Below are 20,166 nucleotides of genomic sequence, written 5' to 3'. Positions count from 1 at the left end.
GGTAATTTGGGAATATTAAGTAGCCAATAAATACTTGACTGTAAGTCGCATTGTCCTTCTAGTATACTATGCTGCCTGAACCCCTGGCATCTGATCCTTATCCAGGGATGGATGAGGAAGGAGGAAGAGCGAGCGCAGTGTGAGAGGGAGCACTTGTAACTTTTTTTTTTTTTTTGGTGGGGGGAAAGCAGTCCTTTCCTGCCCATAAATGTGTTTGTCTCTTGTCATCTATCCTAGTCCTAAATGGCACTTTGCATCCTGTAAAAATACTCTGATAGACCTTGTACCATATAATTTTATTTTGTATATATCTTAAAAGTAGGAGATGTAGTGAATGAATGCTACTGAGCTTCTGAGAGCCTCAAGGTTAGCACTAGAATAGGGCCTCAGAGAGTGTGGGATGTACCCCTTGTGTGATGGTTCCGGTGGAGTGAGGCCCATAGTGGCACAGTGAACTGGAGGCATCACTGGCCCAGCATCTTCCCCTCTCTACTGCTGAGGCAGATCTGCTGTTTGTTCCTATTTAATATTGGCTCACCCAGACTTTTGCCTCTCCTTCACCTGTGTGCACAGTAAAGTGAATATTGACTTCTTTACCAAAATTAGCATATTGTCGAAGTTCTTACACAGGTGTGATTTGTCTGCCCTTTAGTTTCTCTCGCTGACCTGCCTGCTTAGCCACTTCCCCATGTCTCTCCCACCTGTGTCCTCGGTTTCCACTCCTAGGAGATCCTTCCTCCCCCCACCCCACACCCACCTCAACCCTCCCCACCCCGTCACTTACTGCCCGGGCCATGGTATTTTGTGCATCTTCCCATGTAATGTGGATAACTATTGGCATGTGTCCAAATCAGTGTGTGTGCATTAGAGAGAGGGAGAGTGAAAGAGGGAGAATTCATAGCCGTGGTACATTTAGGAAGCAGAGTAAAAAGGAAAAGGAGAGGTGGATCCTTGTTAGAAGGGGTGTGTGTGTGCGTTTGAGCGGGAATATATGCAGTGATTCTCTGACTGAGGTGTGGAAATGAAAGTAATCCTTTTGCACTTTTAGATACAAGTTTTGGAAAGCTGGGCTGGCCATCTGTGGGAAGAATCAGAGAAAGTCTTAAAGCTTATTTCCATCAGATTCATGGATTGAAAATTATGGTTGTTGAGTCTACAAGTGACTTAAGAACAGGGGCTTCAGGTTCAAAGCGAGGCTTACGCGTACACTCAGTCCTTATCTGGAGCAGGGGGCCCTCGGATGGTGGTGCTGATCATCTGGGCCACAAAGCGGCTATTGAAACCAGACCCAGATGCTAACTCTGCAAGCTGGGTGGAAGATGCTGGAAGCCAGAATATTGCTTTTTCATTTTGTTCAACCCCATGATTTAGAGCCTTGATTTTAATTTTACTTTTGTTATTTGGGTTTCTAGTAACATTTTCTTAGTCTGCTTGATTAAAGGAAAGGATATTGTCACACTTGGGGAACACCCCTGCCCCCAGATGGTGGCGAGAGCGGTTTCACCGTGTGGCTGAGGACGTGTGTGTGGGCAGGATGGAGGCCGATGAAGCTTTGAACATATAATGTCTGGGCATCTGTGCATCTGCCTCATTAGACTGTTTCTTTATAAGAGATTAACTTTACACTGCCGCGTTTAGAGTTTTATTGTGGGTGTCTGGGAGAAATTCCTGTGCTCTGTGTGTTTGTACTGGGGCAGCTTGCAAGAGGAGGGGTAAGGTGAGAGGCAGATCACCTGCTGAGGTTTTCAAGCTGTTTCTCCCTTTCTTCTTGGGAATGAATTTCTACCTGTTCCTCCCTCAGCCTCTAGCCAGTGCCCAGAGTACATCTAAACGCCTATTTAATGTATCTAAGTGCTTCTATGTTTATGTCAGGTGAGTATATTTAAAATCACACACGCTAATTTTAATCTCTATAGATTCCCTGTATAGTCTATGAAACATAAGCATTTTTTCTTTTTTAAAACAATGGAGATGATGGAGGCCCAGTGAGATTAGGGCTAGGTCTGGTGTCTGAGGCACGACTTGGAGCGCTGCCCAGGTCATCTGACTCGTGGCAAATAATAAATGGCTCCAGCAATGGGTGGGAAAGTGACAAAGTAGAATGCGAATGGAAAATTTGGAGGACAATTTTAAGATGCAAACAACAGTCGTAAGCATGGACAGCTCAAATGCAGGCAAAGAAAAAGCCAGTTCTGATACCCGGCCAGAAAGTCTCGTAGGAAGAGAAACTGTCATGTCCGCGTCCTTCTCCTGTATTTACACCAAATGCCAGTGGAATACAATTGTGGTTCTTTTGCTTAATCCTTCCATGGCAGAATCTTTCCCAGGTGGTTGGTGATTCACCTGCTTGTGGTTTTCAGGGAGAAATCAGTTTGTAGCCATCTGCTGTGAAGTCAGTTTCTTCTCTTGAAAATTGAGGAGGGGAAAATAAAAATGGTAATTGTAATACCCACCACTTCCTGAGTGCCTACTGTGTGCCAAGGACTGTGCCACATGTTTCAACAACCTGCCTCTGATCCTCCCAACGGACTTCACCATAATCATGAGAAAAACAGCTGCACCGAGCCATTAAGTTGTCTAAAGTTAGGGCCAGAGTCCAAGTCTACCTGCACCCCTTATCCACACCACACCACCACCCAGTGGAGAATGATATGGGATCTGTGAAATGGAAGGTCTTTCTTTGTAAAGTGAATGCATTGGAATTCAGCCATGGATTGGCATATAGCTGACTTTAAATCACTAGGATTAGCTTCTTCCTGACTCAGCATTCTTTATCCTGTTGCTTTTCTCTTTGCCTTGTATGTGCTCTCAGCCTAGGTGGTTTAAAGACTGTTTCAAACCATGTCAGACCCAAAGTCAACTCACATGGGTTATTTACTTTTCTGGTGTTAGGGTCTGAACCAAATACTCTTTGGAGGTTTCCATCTGTGGGATCTGGTGGCCCCTTTAGGTGGTTATGTGAAGGGAATGTGGTGTTGGGACCTGGAATACTCTTGGTTGCCTGCCTTTATTCCTGAAACAGGATTTGTTTTGACTTCCTGATTAGAATCTGTATACACAGATGGGAAGATGCCCGTGGAAAGAGTAAAAACCCAGGCACGTGCTGGGGTGGGAGTTCCACTCCTCAGGTCAGAGGAGCTGGAAGAGGATCTCCAGCTGAGGCAGTCTCTGGATAGGAAATGAAGAGCTCAGGAGGAAGTGCTTGCTTGGGGGTCATCTAACAGAGGAGGAAAAAGAAATGGACATATTTCCTATTAAAAAGAGATTGTTTTGGTTCAAGATCATTGCTTTCTCTATTTTAAATATTTTGAGGTGAACTTTCTAGCAGACCACAGTTACTGCAGTTAATGTTCGTTATCCATAGGAAATAGTGATGAATTTTAAGACATCTGGGGGTTTGGTCATTTCTCCTTTAAACAGAAGTAGTTTTGGAAGTCAGAGGCAATTGTCAACCTAGATAGGACAGCCTACATCTGGCCTAGCCCGTGGGCTTATAAAACCCCAGCTCTGGGAGGCCCTGGTGCACAGAGCTGTCAGGCTGACCTTCGGAGCTGTGGAGTGGCAGGGTTCGGACCATCTGTACACCCTCAGCCAGGCGCGGCACTGGTCTTCTGTCTTTCCCTGGGTAACTGAGCTGCCAGCCTCATAGTCTGTTAGTCCAAGTTCCTTTAAACACAGACATACTTGCCTTTGCATGAGCTCAGCACCTGGCAGGCACCCTGCTGCCAGGTTGTGCCCCACCAATATTTGTTCAATAACCAGCTGAAGGTCCACAATGCATATTGCTACATTTGTACCACCCATGGTCGTCGTGTGAATCGCTCCTCAGAAGTTGTCTTTGCAGTAGAGGCTAGGAAGTGCCTATAAGTACCCGTAATAGGCCCAAGTCATGGTGCAAGATGAGAAAGGACACGGAGATGGAAGGAGAGCAAGTTAGAGGAGAAAAGGGCACTTGTCAGTGGCGACTCCTCTCTTTGATGGACTAGCCATGAGATGACCTCTTTTGTTGAACCTTCCAGGCCCCAGCTCCCTGGCTGAGTTCTTAATACAGTGAGGATATTTGGAAAACCTAAAAGCATGAAATGTGAAGACTGAGCCTGGCATAAGTAGCAGTCAGGATGAGTTTCTTTCTGGTATTAAATGGCATCCCATAAGGATGACTAATTATGCAAAATCACTTTACATTAAGCCTCCTCAAATTCCATATGTAAGCTGGTTTTCATTTGTAATGTTTCTGTAGGATAGCCTCAAGCCCTGATAGCTCTTCATTCCCTATTATCTGTGGTACATTGCCTCAATTATTTTTGGCTTTTGCAAAGTCCTTTATGCTCTCCTTATGTTTTTACACGTTGCTATTATTTCAGTTATTTTCCCCAGTTTGTAAGTTGAAATGTTTTGAGAAGTTGAAAGAATAGTACAGTGAAAACCTGTATGTCTTTCACTTAGAGTCCCCGTTTATTGACATTTTGCCCCATTTGCTTTATTCTTATATAGTCACTCCCCGTATAACATGAAATATGTGTTCCAAAAATCATGAACTAAAAATCATAGGGCTTCTGAGAAAAACTTTGTCAGTGGCACATTTTTTTTTTCTTTTTTAAAGATAGAACCCTACCAAAAACTATAGGACAGTTTTGCATATGATAAATGGTTAAGAAATACATAAAGACTCAGTAAACATGGAACTGTACCTTTAAAAGACCTGGTGTTTGTATCTGGAGGTGAGTGCTGAAAGGATTGAGCCTGTGAATTACTATGTGTGGTGGGAGGAGGGTTGTCTGAAATCAGAGGCAAAACTGTGACGCTGGAGGTGCATGGCATGGCTCAGTACGAGGTGACCTGAGGTAGCGGGTTGATGCTTAAGGTGGATGTGTTTTGTAGATTCCCACACGGCTTGATTCAGCTGGGTGTAGTTTTCCACATTCACTTTGTGTTTTTCATGATTGAAATCATGCATAAACAAACGTCAAATTCCCTAATACATCAGTTGCTTTGGAACAGATTCAACAAGCATTATAGCAGAACTGATTGTCTGTAGAGATATAAATAGACTTTTATTTTTTTGCTAAACTATTTGAAAGTAAGTTGTGGATGTCATGGCATTCATTTCTAAATTCTTCAGTATGGACTGGGCGTGAATATGTATACCAATGCCTGTAATAACACTTTGGAAGACCGAGACAGAAGGATTTCTTGAGGCCAGGAGTTCAAGAACACCCTGGGCAACATAGCGAGACTTTGCCTCCACAAAAAATGAAAAAATTAGCCAGGTGTGGTGGCGCATGCCTGTAGCCCAGCTGTTTGGGAGGTTGAAATGGGAGGATCATTTGAGCCCTGGAGTTAGAGGTTATAGTGAGCTATGATTGGGCCACTGCACTCCAGCCTGGGCAACCCTGTCTCTTAAAAAAAATAAAATACAATACTTCAGTATAAATCTCCTAAGAATAAGGCTGTTTTTCTACATCACCATAGTATCATTGCCACTCTTAGAGTAGTTAATTTAGGTTAATTCATCAATTAGGGTTTTTCCCATAACTAATATATTTTATTTTTAGAGCAACTTTAATTTGACAGAAAAATTGAGCAGAAAGTACAGAGTTCCCATATACTATCTCCCCCTCACTGTTACACAAATAATTTCCCTTTATTAACATCTTTCATTAGTGTGGTGTATTTGTTATAATTGATGAACTAATATTGATACCTTATTTATTTAGATCCATAATTTGCATTAAGGTTCACTGTTGTACAGTTCAATGGGTTTTGAAAAATGCACGATGTTATATAGCCACCCTAACAGTATCATACAGAATAGTTTCACTGCCCTAAAGATCTGTGCTCGACCTATTCATCCCTCCCTTCCTGTTGATCTTTTTTTTGTCTCTATAATTTTGCCTCTCCCAGAATGTGACATAGTTGAAATCAGACAGTATGTAGCCTTTTCAGACTGGCTTCTCTTAGCGACGTGCATTTAAAGTTCCTCCATGTCTCTTCATGGCTTGAGAGCTCATTTTTCTGTATTGCTGAAGAGTATTTCATTGTGTGGACGTCTCACGTTTTGTTTATCCATTCACCTATGAAGGACATCGTGGTGGTTTTCCAGTTTTGGGCCATTGTGAATAAAGCTGCTCTAAACATCTTTGTGCAGGTTTTGTGTGAATGTAAGTTTTCAGCTCATTTGGATAAATACAAAGGTGCATGGTTGCTGGGTCATATGATGATATGTTAGTTTTGTAAGAAACTGCCAAACTGTCTTTCAAAGTGGTTGTGCCATTTTATATTCCCACCAGTGAATTCCTATTGTCCCACATCCTCATCAGCATTTGGTGGTTTTGGTGTTTTGAATGTTAGCCGTTCTGATACGTGTGTCATGCTATCTCATTGTTGTTTTAATTTGCAATTGCTTAATGAGCATATGAAAAAATATTCAACATCATATGTCATTTGCCACCTGTGTATCTTCCTTGATCAGGTGTCAGTTCAGATCTTTTATCCTTTTAAAAAGTTGGATTGTTTTCTTATTGTTGAGTTTTATGAGTTCTTTGTATAATTTAGATAACAGTCCTTTATCAGATATGTGTTTTGCAAATACCTTCTCTCAGTCTGTGGCTTGTCTTTTCATTCCCTTAATAGTGTCTTTCATGGATCAGAAGTTTTACATTTTAATGAAGTCCAGTGTATCCATTTTTCCTTCATGAATTGTGCTGTTAGTGTTATATCTGGAAACTCATTGCTAAACCCAAAGTCACCCAGATTTTTCTCATGTGATATCTTCTAGAAGTTTTATAATTCTGCATTTTACATTTTGGTTTACTATCCATATTTTAAAAAATTATTATTATTTTAGAGACAGGGTCTCACTCTGTTGCCTGGGCTGGGATGCAGTGGAGTGAGCATAGCTCCTTGCAGCCTTGAACTTCTGGGCTCAAGTGATCCTCCCACTCCACTCTCCCAAGTAGCTAGGACTACAGGCTCATACCACCATGCCTGGCTATTTTTTAAAAAATTTTTTGTAGAGACAGGATCTCGCTATGTTACCTAGGCTAGCTGCTTTCCATATTGAATAAATTTTTGTGAAAGGGGTAAAGTAGGTGTCTAGTTTCATATCTTTGCATGTAGATGTCCACTTGTTTCAGCACCATTTATCGTAAAGACTATCTTTTCTCCATCGTGTTGCCTTTGTTCCTTTTGCAAAGATTACATGATTTATTTGTGTAGGTCTGTTTCAAGCCTCTGTATTCTGTTCTATTAATCTATTTGTCTGATATTTCACCAATACCTACTCTCTTGATTAATTTTATAAGAAGCCTTGAAGTTGGGTGCACTGTTCATCTTCTAATTTTATTTTTCTTCAGTATTATGTTGGCTATTTGGGGTCTTTGCCTTTCCATGTAAGCTTTGGAATTAACTTGTCAATATCCACAGAATAATTTGCTGGGATTTTGATCGGGATTGCACTGAGTCTATAGCATAAGTGAATATGAAATTCCCTTTGCTCAAATTGCTCTCAAGTACATCTGTTGCATTGACACAAATCCAGTAAGTGATAAAAGTAGAACTGACTATATACAGATCTGGATATGCCTTTTTTTCCTGAACCATTTGAAAGTAAGTCACAGATATGATAATATGTGACTCCTAAATGTTTGAGTATAAACCTTCTAAGGATAAGAACATTTTCCTATATAACTATAATATTATTACTGTTTCTAGGGTAATTAACACTAATTCATCAGTTTTTTTAAACGCATGCCCTTAATAAATCTGTTAATATATATATAATATATAAATCTGTTAATATATAATAAATATAAGAAGGGAAGAGTGGATATTGAAGGACAGCTTGCATACCTGATATACCTATATTTCTTTTTTTAAAAAAATACCTTCTATAAAATGAGTATCTTAAGAGACTCCTTTAAAAAATCTTAAGATACTCCTTTAAAAAAGATAATTTGGGGAAACATTAAGCACTGTATTGATCTCATGGAGATTCACGATGCAGAGTGGCATATTAAAGGCTCTGAGAAGTTCTGCAATAGAGGAATGTGTCTAGCTTTGTTTAAGCTAAGATAACTTGACCAAAAAAACAGACATTTTACAAAATTTTGTTTTCTTTTTTGCAGAAGCCCTATTAACATAAGCTTGGGAAATACTACTTTGGGAATCATTGAGAGTGTCTTAGTTTGCAGTTATGCAAACATTCTTAAAGCAATTCTATTCCTAGGGATGTAGTAGAAATGTGCATATTGTGATGGTCAAAGTTCAATCAAAGAAACAGAAAAACTAGGAGATACATAAAGGAGTTTGTTGCAGGGATTTGGTTTTATGCAACTGTGGGAGCTGTTAGACAATCTATATAAGGCTGTTATTTGTGTCTGCTGTTGGAATTTGAAGTCTACTGGGCAGACAGTTATGAAGGAAGAGAGTAAACCTGTGAAGAAGAAGAGGAGAAGCAGGAGGAAGAGGAAGAATAAGAAGCTGAAACTCATGAAGATAGATGGGAACTTGGATCAGGCTGTTACTGTATCCAGCTTTGGTGATGTGGGTGTCTCCTAAGGAGAAGCTGTTGCCCTTTATTATGGAACTAAACACACACCTGGCTTAGGAGTCGGAGAAGCTGAAGGAAGATCAAGGGATGGTGGCTGCAGCATCGTCAGGGCTGGCTGCTGCCCCTCACCACTGTGGTAAGCCTGCAGAGAAGCAGCTATGCAGTGGACCTTCTGCACCGACCTTACAGATGCAAACATAACGTGGCTATTGATTCACTTCCAAATCTCAGCTGGAAGCATGCAAAGAAGGGAAATTCTGAGGAGGATAGTTCAGCCTAACCAGGCCAATGCATTACAATGCCACTTTACACTATTACAGCAGATGGCAAATACAGGATTGTTTACAGCAGTGCCCGTTGCTGTAACTTCACATTGGAAGTAACCTGAATGCACATCACCAGTTAAGCAGGTAAACTGCTACATGCATATGATAGAAGTACTAAATGAACAAACTATTGCTACACACATCAGCATGGATGACATAAAAGACATAAAAGAATATAAACTATAATTACATTTGTAGAAACTCAGAAGAGGCTAAGCTAATTCATGAGAGAGGGTTAATGACTTGGAGGCTCTATGAGGGAGGGTTCTGATGTACAAATAATGTTCTTTCAGCTTCTTAATCTGGGTGCTACTTACACAAATATGTTTACTTCGGGAAAATCCATTGAGTTGTACTTTGTGCACTTTTCTTTTTTTAAAATTTTAAGTTCCCGGATAAATGTGCAGATGTGCAGGTTTGTTACATAGGTAAACGTGTGCCATGGTGGTTTGCTCCACCTCTCAACCCATCACCTAGGTATTAAGCCCTTCATGCGTTAGCTATTTATTCTGATGCTTTTTCTTCCCCTTCCCCACCGACAGGCCCTGGTATGTGTTGTTCCCCTCCCTGTGTCCATGTGTTCTCACTGTTCAGCTCCCACTTATGAGTGAGAACATGGAGTGTTTGGGTTTCTGTTCCCATGTTAGTTTGCTGAGGATAATGGCTTCCAGCCCCATCCATGTCCCTGCAAAGGACGTGATCTCGTTCCGTTTTATGGCTGCATAGCATTCTGTGGCGTGTAACCACGTTTTCTTCCTCCAGTCTACCGTCGATGGCTGCATGGTATTCTGTGGTGTGTAACCACGTTTTCTTCCTCCAGTCTACCGTCGATGGCTGCATAGTATTCTGTGGTGTGTAACCACGTTTTCTTCCTCCAGTCTACCGTCGATGGCTGCATAGTATTCTGTGGTGTGCATACCACGTTTTCTTTATCCAGTCTACCGTCGATGGCTGCATGGTATTCTGTGGTGTGTACCACGTTTTCTTTATCCAGTCTACCGTCGGTGGCTGCATGGTATTCTGTGGTGTGTACCACGTTTTCTTCGTCCAGTCTACCGTCGGTGGCTGCGTGGTATTCTGTGGTGTGTACCACGTTTTCTTTATCCAGTCTACCGTCGGTGGCTGCATGGTATTCTGTGGTGTGTACCACGTTTTCTTTATCCAGTCTACCGTCGGTGGCTGCGTGGTATTCTGTGGTGTGTACCACGTTTTCTTCATCCAGTCTACCATCGGTGGCTGCATGGTATTCTGTGGTGTGTACCACGTTTTCTTCATCCAGTCTACCATCGGTGGCTGCGTGGTATTCTGTGGTGTGTAACCACGTTTTCTTCATCCAGTCTACCATCGGTGGGCATTTGGGTTGGTTGCTTGCCTTTGCTATTGTGAATAGTGCTGCAATGCACATCTTGGCACTTTTCTATACTTATGCTATACTTCAATATAACATTTGGGTAAATAAAGTTTTAAGACACTAAGTAGTCATGAGCGGGCTGGGTTGGAGGAAAGAAGCTAAGTTTGAGCTAGCTGAACCCAGTAATTTGTGGCGTGTGGGTAAACAAGGCAGTGAGTGTTAGAAGAAGCAGGTTGGTTGAGTATGAGGAGGACAGAGCCTATCAAGATTCATTGTCGCTCTGTCCCAGACTGTCCCTTTCGTCTGCTGAGCATATACTGCCACTGTGAAGGGTGAGGAGCATGTACAGAGGCCCAAGCAGGGGCTGTTATCGCTGCCATGCATCAGCAGAATCACCCTGTGGCAGGGCAGGGAAGATGGTGATTCTGTGGACCTAGGGTAGCCCCTGGCACCTTTTAAAGCTCGCTGGCTGTCCTGATACATGCCACAGGGAAAAAATCCACTGGACTGTGGAGGTAATAGAATGGACGGTAGGGGAAAATATAAGAAAGCATGGGGGAACTTGGTGCTTAAAAAGCTCATCTTATGCCCAAGGTCACCCCTCTTTCTTTCTGAGTACTTTTTCTTATCTTTGACCCTGACAAACATAACATTGTTCAAAGCTTTGTGTTTTATGAACTCTTAATTCCTTTTTCATGCTTTTCACTTTAGTGAATTGACTAAATGATCGGAATCATTCCTCTTTTGAAAATAAACTATTTGAACGTGCCTTGGGCTGCTGAGTGTGGGATTCGGCAGTGCTGTATGATAACTACCATGTCCTGAGACTAGATTGTATATTCCCTGATGCCCTGAACAATTATCTGAAAGTGTTGTTTGACTGGGATTATTGATGGTTTTTCTAATGCCTAGCAAATTAGGATTTGGAGTGTTAATAAGAAGTTTGTTCTGAAATGAAATCTCACAAGTAGCTTAGTGTTTTGCTTTAAACCCTTTTGAATATGCATGAAAACAAAAGGGAGTATTCTATAGCATTCTCTCAAGACTCCAGATAACACTGCTATTGTGTAGTTCCCTGATTCCCACAGCCTGAGGCATGCTTGTACTTTTAAAATCCTACCTTGGCCTGGGGTGGTGGCTCACGCCTGTAATCCCAACACTTTGGGAGGCTGAGGCAGGTGATTCACCTGAGGCCAGGAGTTGGAGACCAGCCTAGGCAACATGGTGAAACCCCATCTCTACTAAAAATACAAAAATTAGCTGGGCCTGGTGGCGGGCGCCTGTAGTCCCAGCTACTGGGGAGGCTGAGGCGGGAGAATGGCGTGAACCCGGAGACGGAGCTTGCGGTGAGCCAAGATCGTGCCACTGCACTCCAGCCTGGGTGACAGAGCGAGACTCTGTCTCAAAAAAAAAAAAAAAAAACCTGGGTGTGGTGGTACACACCTGTAGTCTCAGCTACTCGGGAGGCTGAGGCAGGAGAATCGCCTTGAGCTTGGGAGGTGGAGCTTGTAGTGACCCGAGATTGTGCCACTGCACTCCAGCCTGGGCAACAAAGTGAGACTCCGTCTCAAAAAAAAAAAAAAAAATCACACCTTATCCTCTGTCATAACATTGATCCCCCTGCACTATAACTGCTAATCTCCTCTAGATCTCCTCATTTCTCTCAAGAATCTAATCTCAATGAGGTCAGGGATTTTGTATCTCCAGCATCTGGCTCAGGAGAAATGAAATAATTAATGATGAGTGAATGAGTCCCAGAATTGTGGAAGCAAATATCATTGGCCCTTGAAGAAGGACCTCACTTAGGAGAGAGAGGGGGAGGGAAACAGAGTTACATTGGTCAAACAGGTAGGAAAAGCACAAAAATAGTATTCTATCATGGAAATCTAGGAAAAAGAGGAGAAATGTTTGAGGAATTAGCAAATCCTATCTAGAGGTGAATGAGAATGAGAATTTAAAAAATGTTTTGGGATTTTTCCCAGTCATTAGTGGCTATAGATAGAATCAAGATCTCAAGGGATTAAGGAGAGAACACGAGATAAGGAAATGAGGGCGTAAGGTTAAAAAAACATGCAGAGAAGTGAGGCCACGAAAGGCAGATTTGGAAGTGGTTGAGCAGAATGACAGAATCAAAGGCAGCATCCTTCTGAGGGAGGAGAACGGTGTTTGAGGGCAGAGATGGGAGGTTCCTTCAGTGTCCGTCTCCAGGTCCTCTGGTGTCACCCCTGCCGGTGATGGAGGAGCTGAGCTCTGAGCATCTCGCTGGTCTGTGTCAGGCTGAGTCAGCAGTCGGTTTATTGAGAAGCCATGTGTGCTAAGCCCTGTACTAACCCATTTTCTTTGAATGATGTTGCATCTTCCTTTTCCTACAGGGAACATGGTAGAATGGTGCTTACCTCAAGATATTGACCTCGAAGGTGTTGAGTTCAAGTCTATGGCCAGTGGGTCCCATAAAATACAATCTGATTTCATGTAAGTACTTCTGAACTGGAGTCTTCTTCGTACCATTCCCCCCATCTCCACACGCTCCCCAAAGCAGAAGGGCTCTTATTAGGAGGTCTTCATGTGCTGTGTGTAAATGCCTTGAAAATACGTGGATAGTTTTGTGTTTACATCATTTTTCTAGCGAGGTGTCTAGCTTTCATCAGATTCTCAATGGGCTTCATGACCTACAAATCTTAAGAATCCCTACCTGTAGAGGTTCTCTCAGTGTCTCAGAAATTACATGGGCCTCACCTGAGGTTTGGTTTTAATGAAAGTGCACGGCTTCAGCCCCGTGTGAGTTAACTGAGGACATCTATGTGTTCAACCTTGAAATTCCAGCTTCAAGTCAGGCCATTTTTTAGTCCTGTGTAGTGGCGCATTCAGAGAGTTTTGTGAGAAGGAACGATGGAAAGACCTTGAGGGTAAAGAAGTGGCTTTAATCTCCTCATGGGGCTGAATTCATGACTGATACAAGTGTGAGAAAGAGGAGGAAATAAAACGGCAGCTCAATGAAAAATATCAGAGCCTCAGGAAGTGAGGGAAGAATCAACACGGTTTATGCTATGAAAGAGAGTCCTAGTTCCAGAGGAGCCTGAAGAGGAATGTTGGTTCTGCTTCTCCCATCCAAGTCATTAGTTGTGGTGCAGGAGAGAAGAGATGTGTCCCATGATCGCGGGCAGCTGAGCAGCAGACCTGCCAGGGACCAACTCCCAGCTCCAGCCAGGTGACCCTTGGCAAGTTCTGTAATCTCTTCAAGCCTTGCTCGTCTCATCGGTGAGGTCAAGTGGCTTGGCCTACTTGTTTCTTTGAGGCTGAGCTTTGTCATTGACAGCTCCAGACACGGTTCATTTGTTTTGTTTAGGAATGCATCTCAAAATTCCTCTCTGATCTTGAGCCACGCTATGTATTTGGTCTCTTCTAGCTATTTCCGAAAGGGGCCCTTCTTCGGCCTGGCCTGCTTTGCCAACATGCCAGTGGAGAGCGAGCTGGAACGTGGCGCGCGGATGAAGTCTGTGGGCATCCTCTCTCCCTCCTACACGCTGCTTTACCGCTACATGCACTTCTTGGAGAACCAGGTTCGGTACGTGGCTTCCGTACATGTGCAGGGAGGCAGCAGGATCCACCAGCTGGTGCATATGGCACGAGCCCTCGGAGACAGCACTTGCGTGCCAGAGCAGCAGATGTCTTTCCAAGAACATCCATGGCGATGTTTCACGCCTCGGGTAGTGTCCTTTCATTTCAGCCAACGTCCTGCATGATGAGTCTTCACTCTATAATGAAAGCCGGGGTATATTCTGCCTTCAGTTTGGATTTAATACTGCCATCACTTTTTTAAATTAAATCATTTGTTGACAGGTACATGATCTTTGTTTATTCAAAGCCACAATAGTTACCTCCTCGCCCCAAGTTGGCAAAGAAATCCTAAACTTTTTAAAAGCCTACTCTTTTTATTATTGGGATTCTTACTATGATTGGGATAATAGGAAGAGAACTTTAAAAAAAATATTTTTTTTGGTAGACAGGCTCTTACTATATTGCCCAGGCTGGTCGTGAACTCCTGGAGTCAAGTGATCCTCCTGCCTCAGCCCGCCAAAGAGCTGGGATTATAGGCATGAGCCAAGTTGCCTGGGATAGGAAGAGAATTTTTAACAGAAGCAGCAAAACCATTAGTTACTTTACATTTTTTTCATCATGCAAGTAACCTAATTACATTTCAGATTTTGAGGGGAAAATTTATCCCTAATCCCTGAAGCACTGACAAAATGTTACCACTTCTTTTCTGTGTATGTGTGTACGTTTAAAATACATATTTGAGTATATACAATATATACTTTTATAGTCTATACTTTTAAAATTTATCACTAAACATTTTTATGCAACATAATTGTGATCTTCAGCTTTGAAAGTGTGAACTTTGTTGTTTGTGGAAAAAACATGTTTATTATTTAAAAATTTATATGAAAGTACAAAGGATTTTTAAAAATCCTCTCAAATAGTAACACTCACAGATATCCATTGACAATATTCCATGAATGTGATTGTAGAATACAAATATCTTTACAAAAATAGGATTAATATTTTATAGATTTAATTTTCTCAAATAACAGGCTGTGTTAATGACATATATTAAACATAATTTTACTTATAACTTCAAGTAAATATTTTTTCACAGTAAGATACACTATTCATTGAAATATTCCTCCAAAATTAAGAAAAACGATTATGAAAAATGTGACAATATGTGACAAAATGTAACAATTGTTTACTGAGAAACAATATATAAACATTAAAATTGATCAGGAATGGTGGCTTACGCCTGTAATCCCAGCACTTTAGGAGGCCAAGGAGGATCAATTTAGGAGGATGAGTTGAAGCCAGGAATTCAAGACCAGCCTGGGCAAGAAAGCAAGATTCCAACTCTACAGAAACAAAAAAATTAGCCAGGCATGGTGGTGTGCACTTGTAGTCCTAGCTACTTAGGAGGCTGAGGTGAGACGATGGCTTGAGCCCAGAAGTTCTGAGCTATGATTGTGCCATTGCACTCCAGCCTGAGTAACAGAGCAAGACCCTGTCTAAAACATAAAAGTAAATAAAAAAATAAATTCTTGAATGGTTGAATTTTACCATCAAACACGTTTCTTTCTTTGAAAGGATCTTGCATGATCAATACCGTTGGCCTGTTCCCTTTATCCTCAGCTGGTTGTACAGTTCTTGAATGCTTTCTTCTTCCCCTCAGGATGCTATAGATACTGTTCTACTGTTATCTGAAATTAGTCCTTTTGGAGAAGTTTCTCCATCCAGATACCTATAGAGTTTATCTTTGTCTGTGCTGTTTCTGAAATTGCCAAATGTTTTGTTTTGTTGTTTGTTTTTGTTTTTGTTTTTTGAGACGGAGTCTTGCTCTGTCACCTAGGCTGGAGTGCAGTGGTGTGATCTTGGCTCACTGCAACCTCTGCCTCCTGGGTTCAAGCGATTCTCCTGCCTCAGCCCCCTTAGTAGCTGGGATTACAGGGGTCCGCCACCATGCCTGGCTAATTTTTTTTTTTTTAAGTAGAGACGGGATTTCATCATGTTGATCAGGCTGATCTCGAACTCCTGACCTCGTGATCCACCCACCTCGGCCTCCCAAAGCTCTGGGATTACAGGTGTGAGCCACTGCGCCCGGCCTGAACTTGCCAAATGTTTATTAGTTCATATCAGAATGTTCTGGGATAGTTTGTCCCCTTTGCTCAATAGATAGGTCTTTTGTTTTTAACTTTAGGAACTTTTTCTTCTGTAATAAAATATTTAACTTTTGCGTTCTAGTTTTTCCTTCTCCAGGAATGCCTGTCATGCATATATTTTCTCCCCATTGTCTTCCATGTTTGTCATTTTGATGATTATTTTAATAGCTCTTTATTGCTGGAGCTGTCCCATACATTTATTGGTTATTCTCTGTGGCTGAACATGCAGCATGTTTCTATTAACTGTTTATTTTTTTTAGCTGCTCCTCTACCTTTTGGAGCTGTGGAAAATACATTTGCACATATATTTTTTTCTGTATTCAAAATATTTCCTCAGTTTTTTCTTTTTTGTTTCAGAAGTAATATTATGAAGTTCTAAAAAAGACCATTTTATTGGGATTTTGACACTTTTAAAACAATATTATTCCTTTTAAAAAGCTAATTTTCCAAGTAGGCAACACAGTCTCATGGTTCAAAATCCAAAAATTTTAAGGTGTTATTATATTAGTTAGGGTCCTGGCTAAAAGCAAGAACAGAGGCCCAAAATTACTATGGCCCAATTAAGATAAAAGATTATTGCTCATGTCATAGCATAGAGGTAGGCAGGTGGTCAAGTTAGGTAGCCTGCTGTGTTCCATACAATTGTTCAGGGACCCATATTCATCTCTTGTTAGTCTACCATATCCTAAGAATGGTTTTGTATTGCAAGGTGCTCTTTCCCAAATGTTGAAAGCTGCTCACTGCTATTATGTTTGCATTTCAGCTCATAGGGAAGAGGGAAAGACTAGAATTTACATATCTCACTTCTCTTACCTATCTCACTTCTCATATTCCATTGTCAAGTTCTCAATCACAGAGACACACCCAACAGCAAAGCAGACTGGGAAGCATCACTACTAGGTGGGTGACCCTGTGACCAGTTAGAACTCTGGGGCATTGGTTACAGACAGGAAGAAGGGAAGGCTTGACTTTGAGAAAAAGTCAACAGCTTCTGCCTCAGTTTGCCCCTCTGGCCACTCAGGTATCCATGTGTACTCTTCTTCCCACTTGTAAAGGCCATAACTCCCAGCCTCATGTGATCTACCCACCTGGGCCTCCCAAAGTGCTGGGATTACAGGCATGAACCACCGCGCCCGGCCTTTTCTTATTCATTTCTAGGAGTTTGTACGATAGGGAAATTTTTTCTTTGTTATATAAATTGAAAACTTATATAACACTTTGTCATTTGTCTTTTAACATTACCTTCTTGTCATATAGGTGTTTTTCTTTGAATTCATTCATCTTTTTATGGCTTCTAGATTTTGAGTCATAGCTAGAAAAGTTTTACAGCTTGGTGATTAAAGAGGGCTATAGGTAACAGAAGAGACTTACATGACAGAGTATGAGGAAAAGAAGGAAGCACAGTTAGATAAGCTCAGGTCTAGGTTAGGATAATACTTGAATACAGCAGCAGCTTTTACATGAATTCACTAGTCTTCATTTCTGCAGCACTTAATCTGTGTTTTTTATTTCTTCTGACTTCCAATGTTCCAAACCTATTTACTTGTATTTCATCTACAATTTTTGCCCTCAGTATCTCTAAAGAGTCTTTTTAATGATTATTTCTAATGAATCAGAAGATATTGGAGAACTATTTCATAATTTTACAAATTAAATTAGAAAAGGCAAGAGGGACTGTTATTGAAGAAACGGACCCATGACTCATAACCACATTTTACCTTGCTCAGATCTCGATTCAAACCAACTGTGAAATAGAGTTTGGGGGACAGTGGCTATATTTTGAATGTGGACTGGATATTTATATTAAGGCATTATTATTAGGTGAGATAATGGCATGGTGATTATGTGTTAGTTATTTAAACAGATTTTATCAGTTAGAGATGCCTTACAAAGCATTTATCAATGAAATGTTATGAGGTGGGATTTTCTTTAAGACATTCTAGGAAAAAAAGTGGTGATGGTAAGGTATAGGGTATAGATATAACCATATGGATCAAATATTATTGAAGCTAGATGATAAATACATCCGGAGGTGGAGGTTGCAGTGAGCTGAGATCGCGCCACTGCACTCCAGCCTGGGCAACAGAGCGAGACTCCGTCTCCAAAAGGGGAAGAAAAAAAAAAGGATTATTGAGGTCATTTAGTATGTAAATTTTGTAACTTGGTATATTAACCTTTCCGGTGTATCATGAATTATAGTCCTCAATATTATTGTGGTTTCACAGCATTTCAATATATAGATACATCACAATTTATTTAACTGTTTCACTGTTATTGGGGTTTTAGGGTGTTCCTTATTTTTTTCACCACCGTGCACATTAGCATCCTTATGAGTAAATGACTGTTCACATCTAGAAATAGTTCTTTAGGCCACAATCCGAGAAGGGGAATCATTGGATTAGAGGATATATACAATGTACAATTTAATACAAGCTGTAAGTTACGCTACAGAAGGTGGTGCCATTGTATCCCTGCACCAGCAGTAATATATGGGGGTGCTTATTTTTCTGCATTTGCAAAGCCAGGAACTAGGAGGCGATTTGTTCAGACAGATATATACATATATATACACACACACAGACACATATATACACATATGTAAATACACACACACACACACACATATATATATATATATATATATTTTTTTTTTTTGGAGACAGTCTTGCTCTGTCACCCAGGCTGGATGCAATGGTGTGATCTTGGTTCACTGCAACCTTCACCTCCTGGGTTCAAGCAATTCTTGTGCCTCAACTCCCTAGTAGCTGGGATTTTTAGTAGAGACAGGTTTCACCATGTTGGCCAGGCTGGTCTGGAACTTCCGGCCCCAAGCGATCCGCCCACCTCACCCTCCCAAAGTGCTGGGATTATAGGCATGAGCCACCACGCCCGGCCTGTTCAGACCAATAATTAACACACCAGAGTGATGAAGTGTAATTGTTGCACGAGGCATCTCTGATTCTGATTGTGGATGATTTATTGCTGGTGTGGTAGGGACAGGCAGGGTCAGTTGCATTGGGCATCTGCATGGCCACATATGGCTGTGTTTTATCAGTGAAGGAGCTGTGGGCTTAAGGAGAATCCCAGTGTCTCTGGCCCAGCAGCCTATGGCTTCAGATTAATAATATATGTTGAGCCAGTTGTTCTCTAGTTTTTACAGTGTCGCGGCTCTTGGATGGTTTCCATAGGTGGTTTGGCATAGATTTCAGTGTGGTGGTTTCTCAATTTCTGCATTCTTGTAGGTAAGTTCACCAGGAAGGGCTCCTTTGACATCATCTTTGAAGACTAACTGATCCAGCACTCTGAGCCTTGTTTCAGTACTTTTCGGTCTTTCTTGATATTGCGGTTTGACAATCTTGTTTGTTGCAAAATCTGTAGTGTGTTTAAATTTTGAGGCTTTCATACAACAGTTGCTTAACATTCATCCAGGAACTGCCAATTTTTGTTTTTGTCTATGTTCAGATTCCATATTATTGCCTTGTTCTGTCCCATCAGTCAGGAATATCTGAGGCAGTCAAAGGACAGAATCCTCATATTAGTTCTTTGTCTAAAGGACTCTAACTTTTGTACCGAACTTTTCTTTAGAATCATGATTCAAGTATACAGTTTAATGTAGTCAAACAGAAAAGGCAATTGAGCAGCAAATCAGCAAACAATAAACATAGAAAATGAAAAAATATTACCTTGACACAGCCCCCTTTAACACAGAAAATATAGTAGTATTAAAAATATAATGAAATGATTCTCAGTATTTTTAGGGAAATTTGATCCTAATGAAACACCTTTGAATGAAAAAATATAAATTACCCCTGACACAGCCCCCTTTAACACAGAAAATATAGTATTAAAATATAATAAAATATTCTCAGTGTTCTTTTTAGGGAAATTCCATCCTAATAAAAACACCTTTGAACATAATTGCTTTTGTGTGATTTTTCTGTGAATCAAACTTTGATCAGTTTGACCAGCTTCCCTAAAAAGTATCTGAAATTGCCATCTTCTCAGAATAGTCAGACACAGCTTAGACCATGGGTTTCCTGTCTAGCTCATGAACATTTGTAAAAGTGAACTAAATGATTATAAGCACCCTCCTCCCAACTAGTTATTTGTTACAGGAGGACTGCCTCCTTGTCAAAACTTAAAATGTATAGGAGCCCTGAAATTGGAGCTATCATCCATCTTACATTAGTAATCATTATATGAATATAGTAATGATTTTTTTTTCCTTTT

The 20,166-nt window shown here is 41.1% G+C and overlaps 1 protein-coding gene across 5 annotated transcripts in view; it reads left to right on the top strand.

Annotated features, from left to right (window-relative positions):
- DENND11 (DENN domain containing 11) overlaps positions 1–20,166 on the top strand; it is a 45,188-nt gene that overhangs the window by 2,404 nt on the left and 22,618 nt on the right. For all 5 annotated transcript variants that reach the window (XM_045388235.3, XM_045388234.3, XM_065542685.2 and 2 more), the window contains exons 2-3: positions 12,601–12,700; positions 13,635–13,793. In XM_045388235.3, coding sequence (XP_045244170.2) covers positions 12,601–12,700; positions 13,635–13,793 — 259 coding nt within the window. The remainder of the gene's footprint in view (positions 1–12,600; positions 12,701–13,634; positions 13,794–20,166) is intronic.

Source organism: Macaca fascicularis, chromosome 3 (assembly GCF_037993035.2).
Source record: "Macaca fascicularis isolate 582-1 chromosome 3, T2T-MFA8v1.1".
Taxonomy (NCBI): Eukaryota; Metazoa; Chordata; class Mammalia; order Primates; family Cercopithecidae; genus Macaca; species Macaca fascicularis.
Note: the sequence above shows the minus strand (reverse complement) of the source record. Positions and strands in the feature narration are given on the sequence as shown.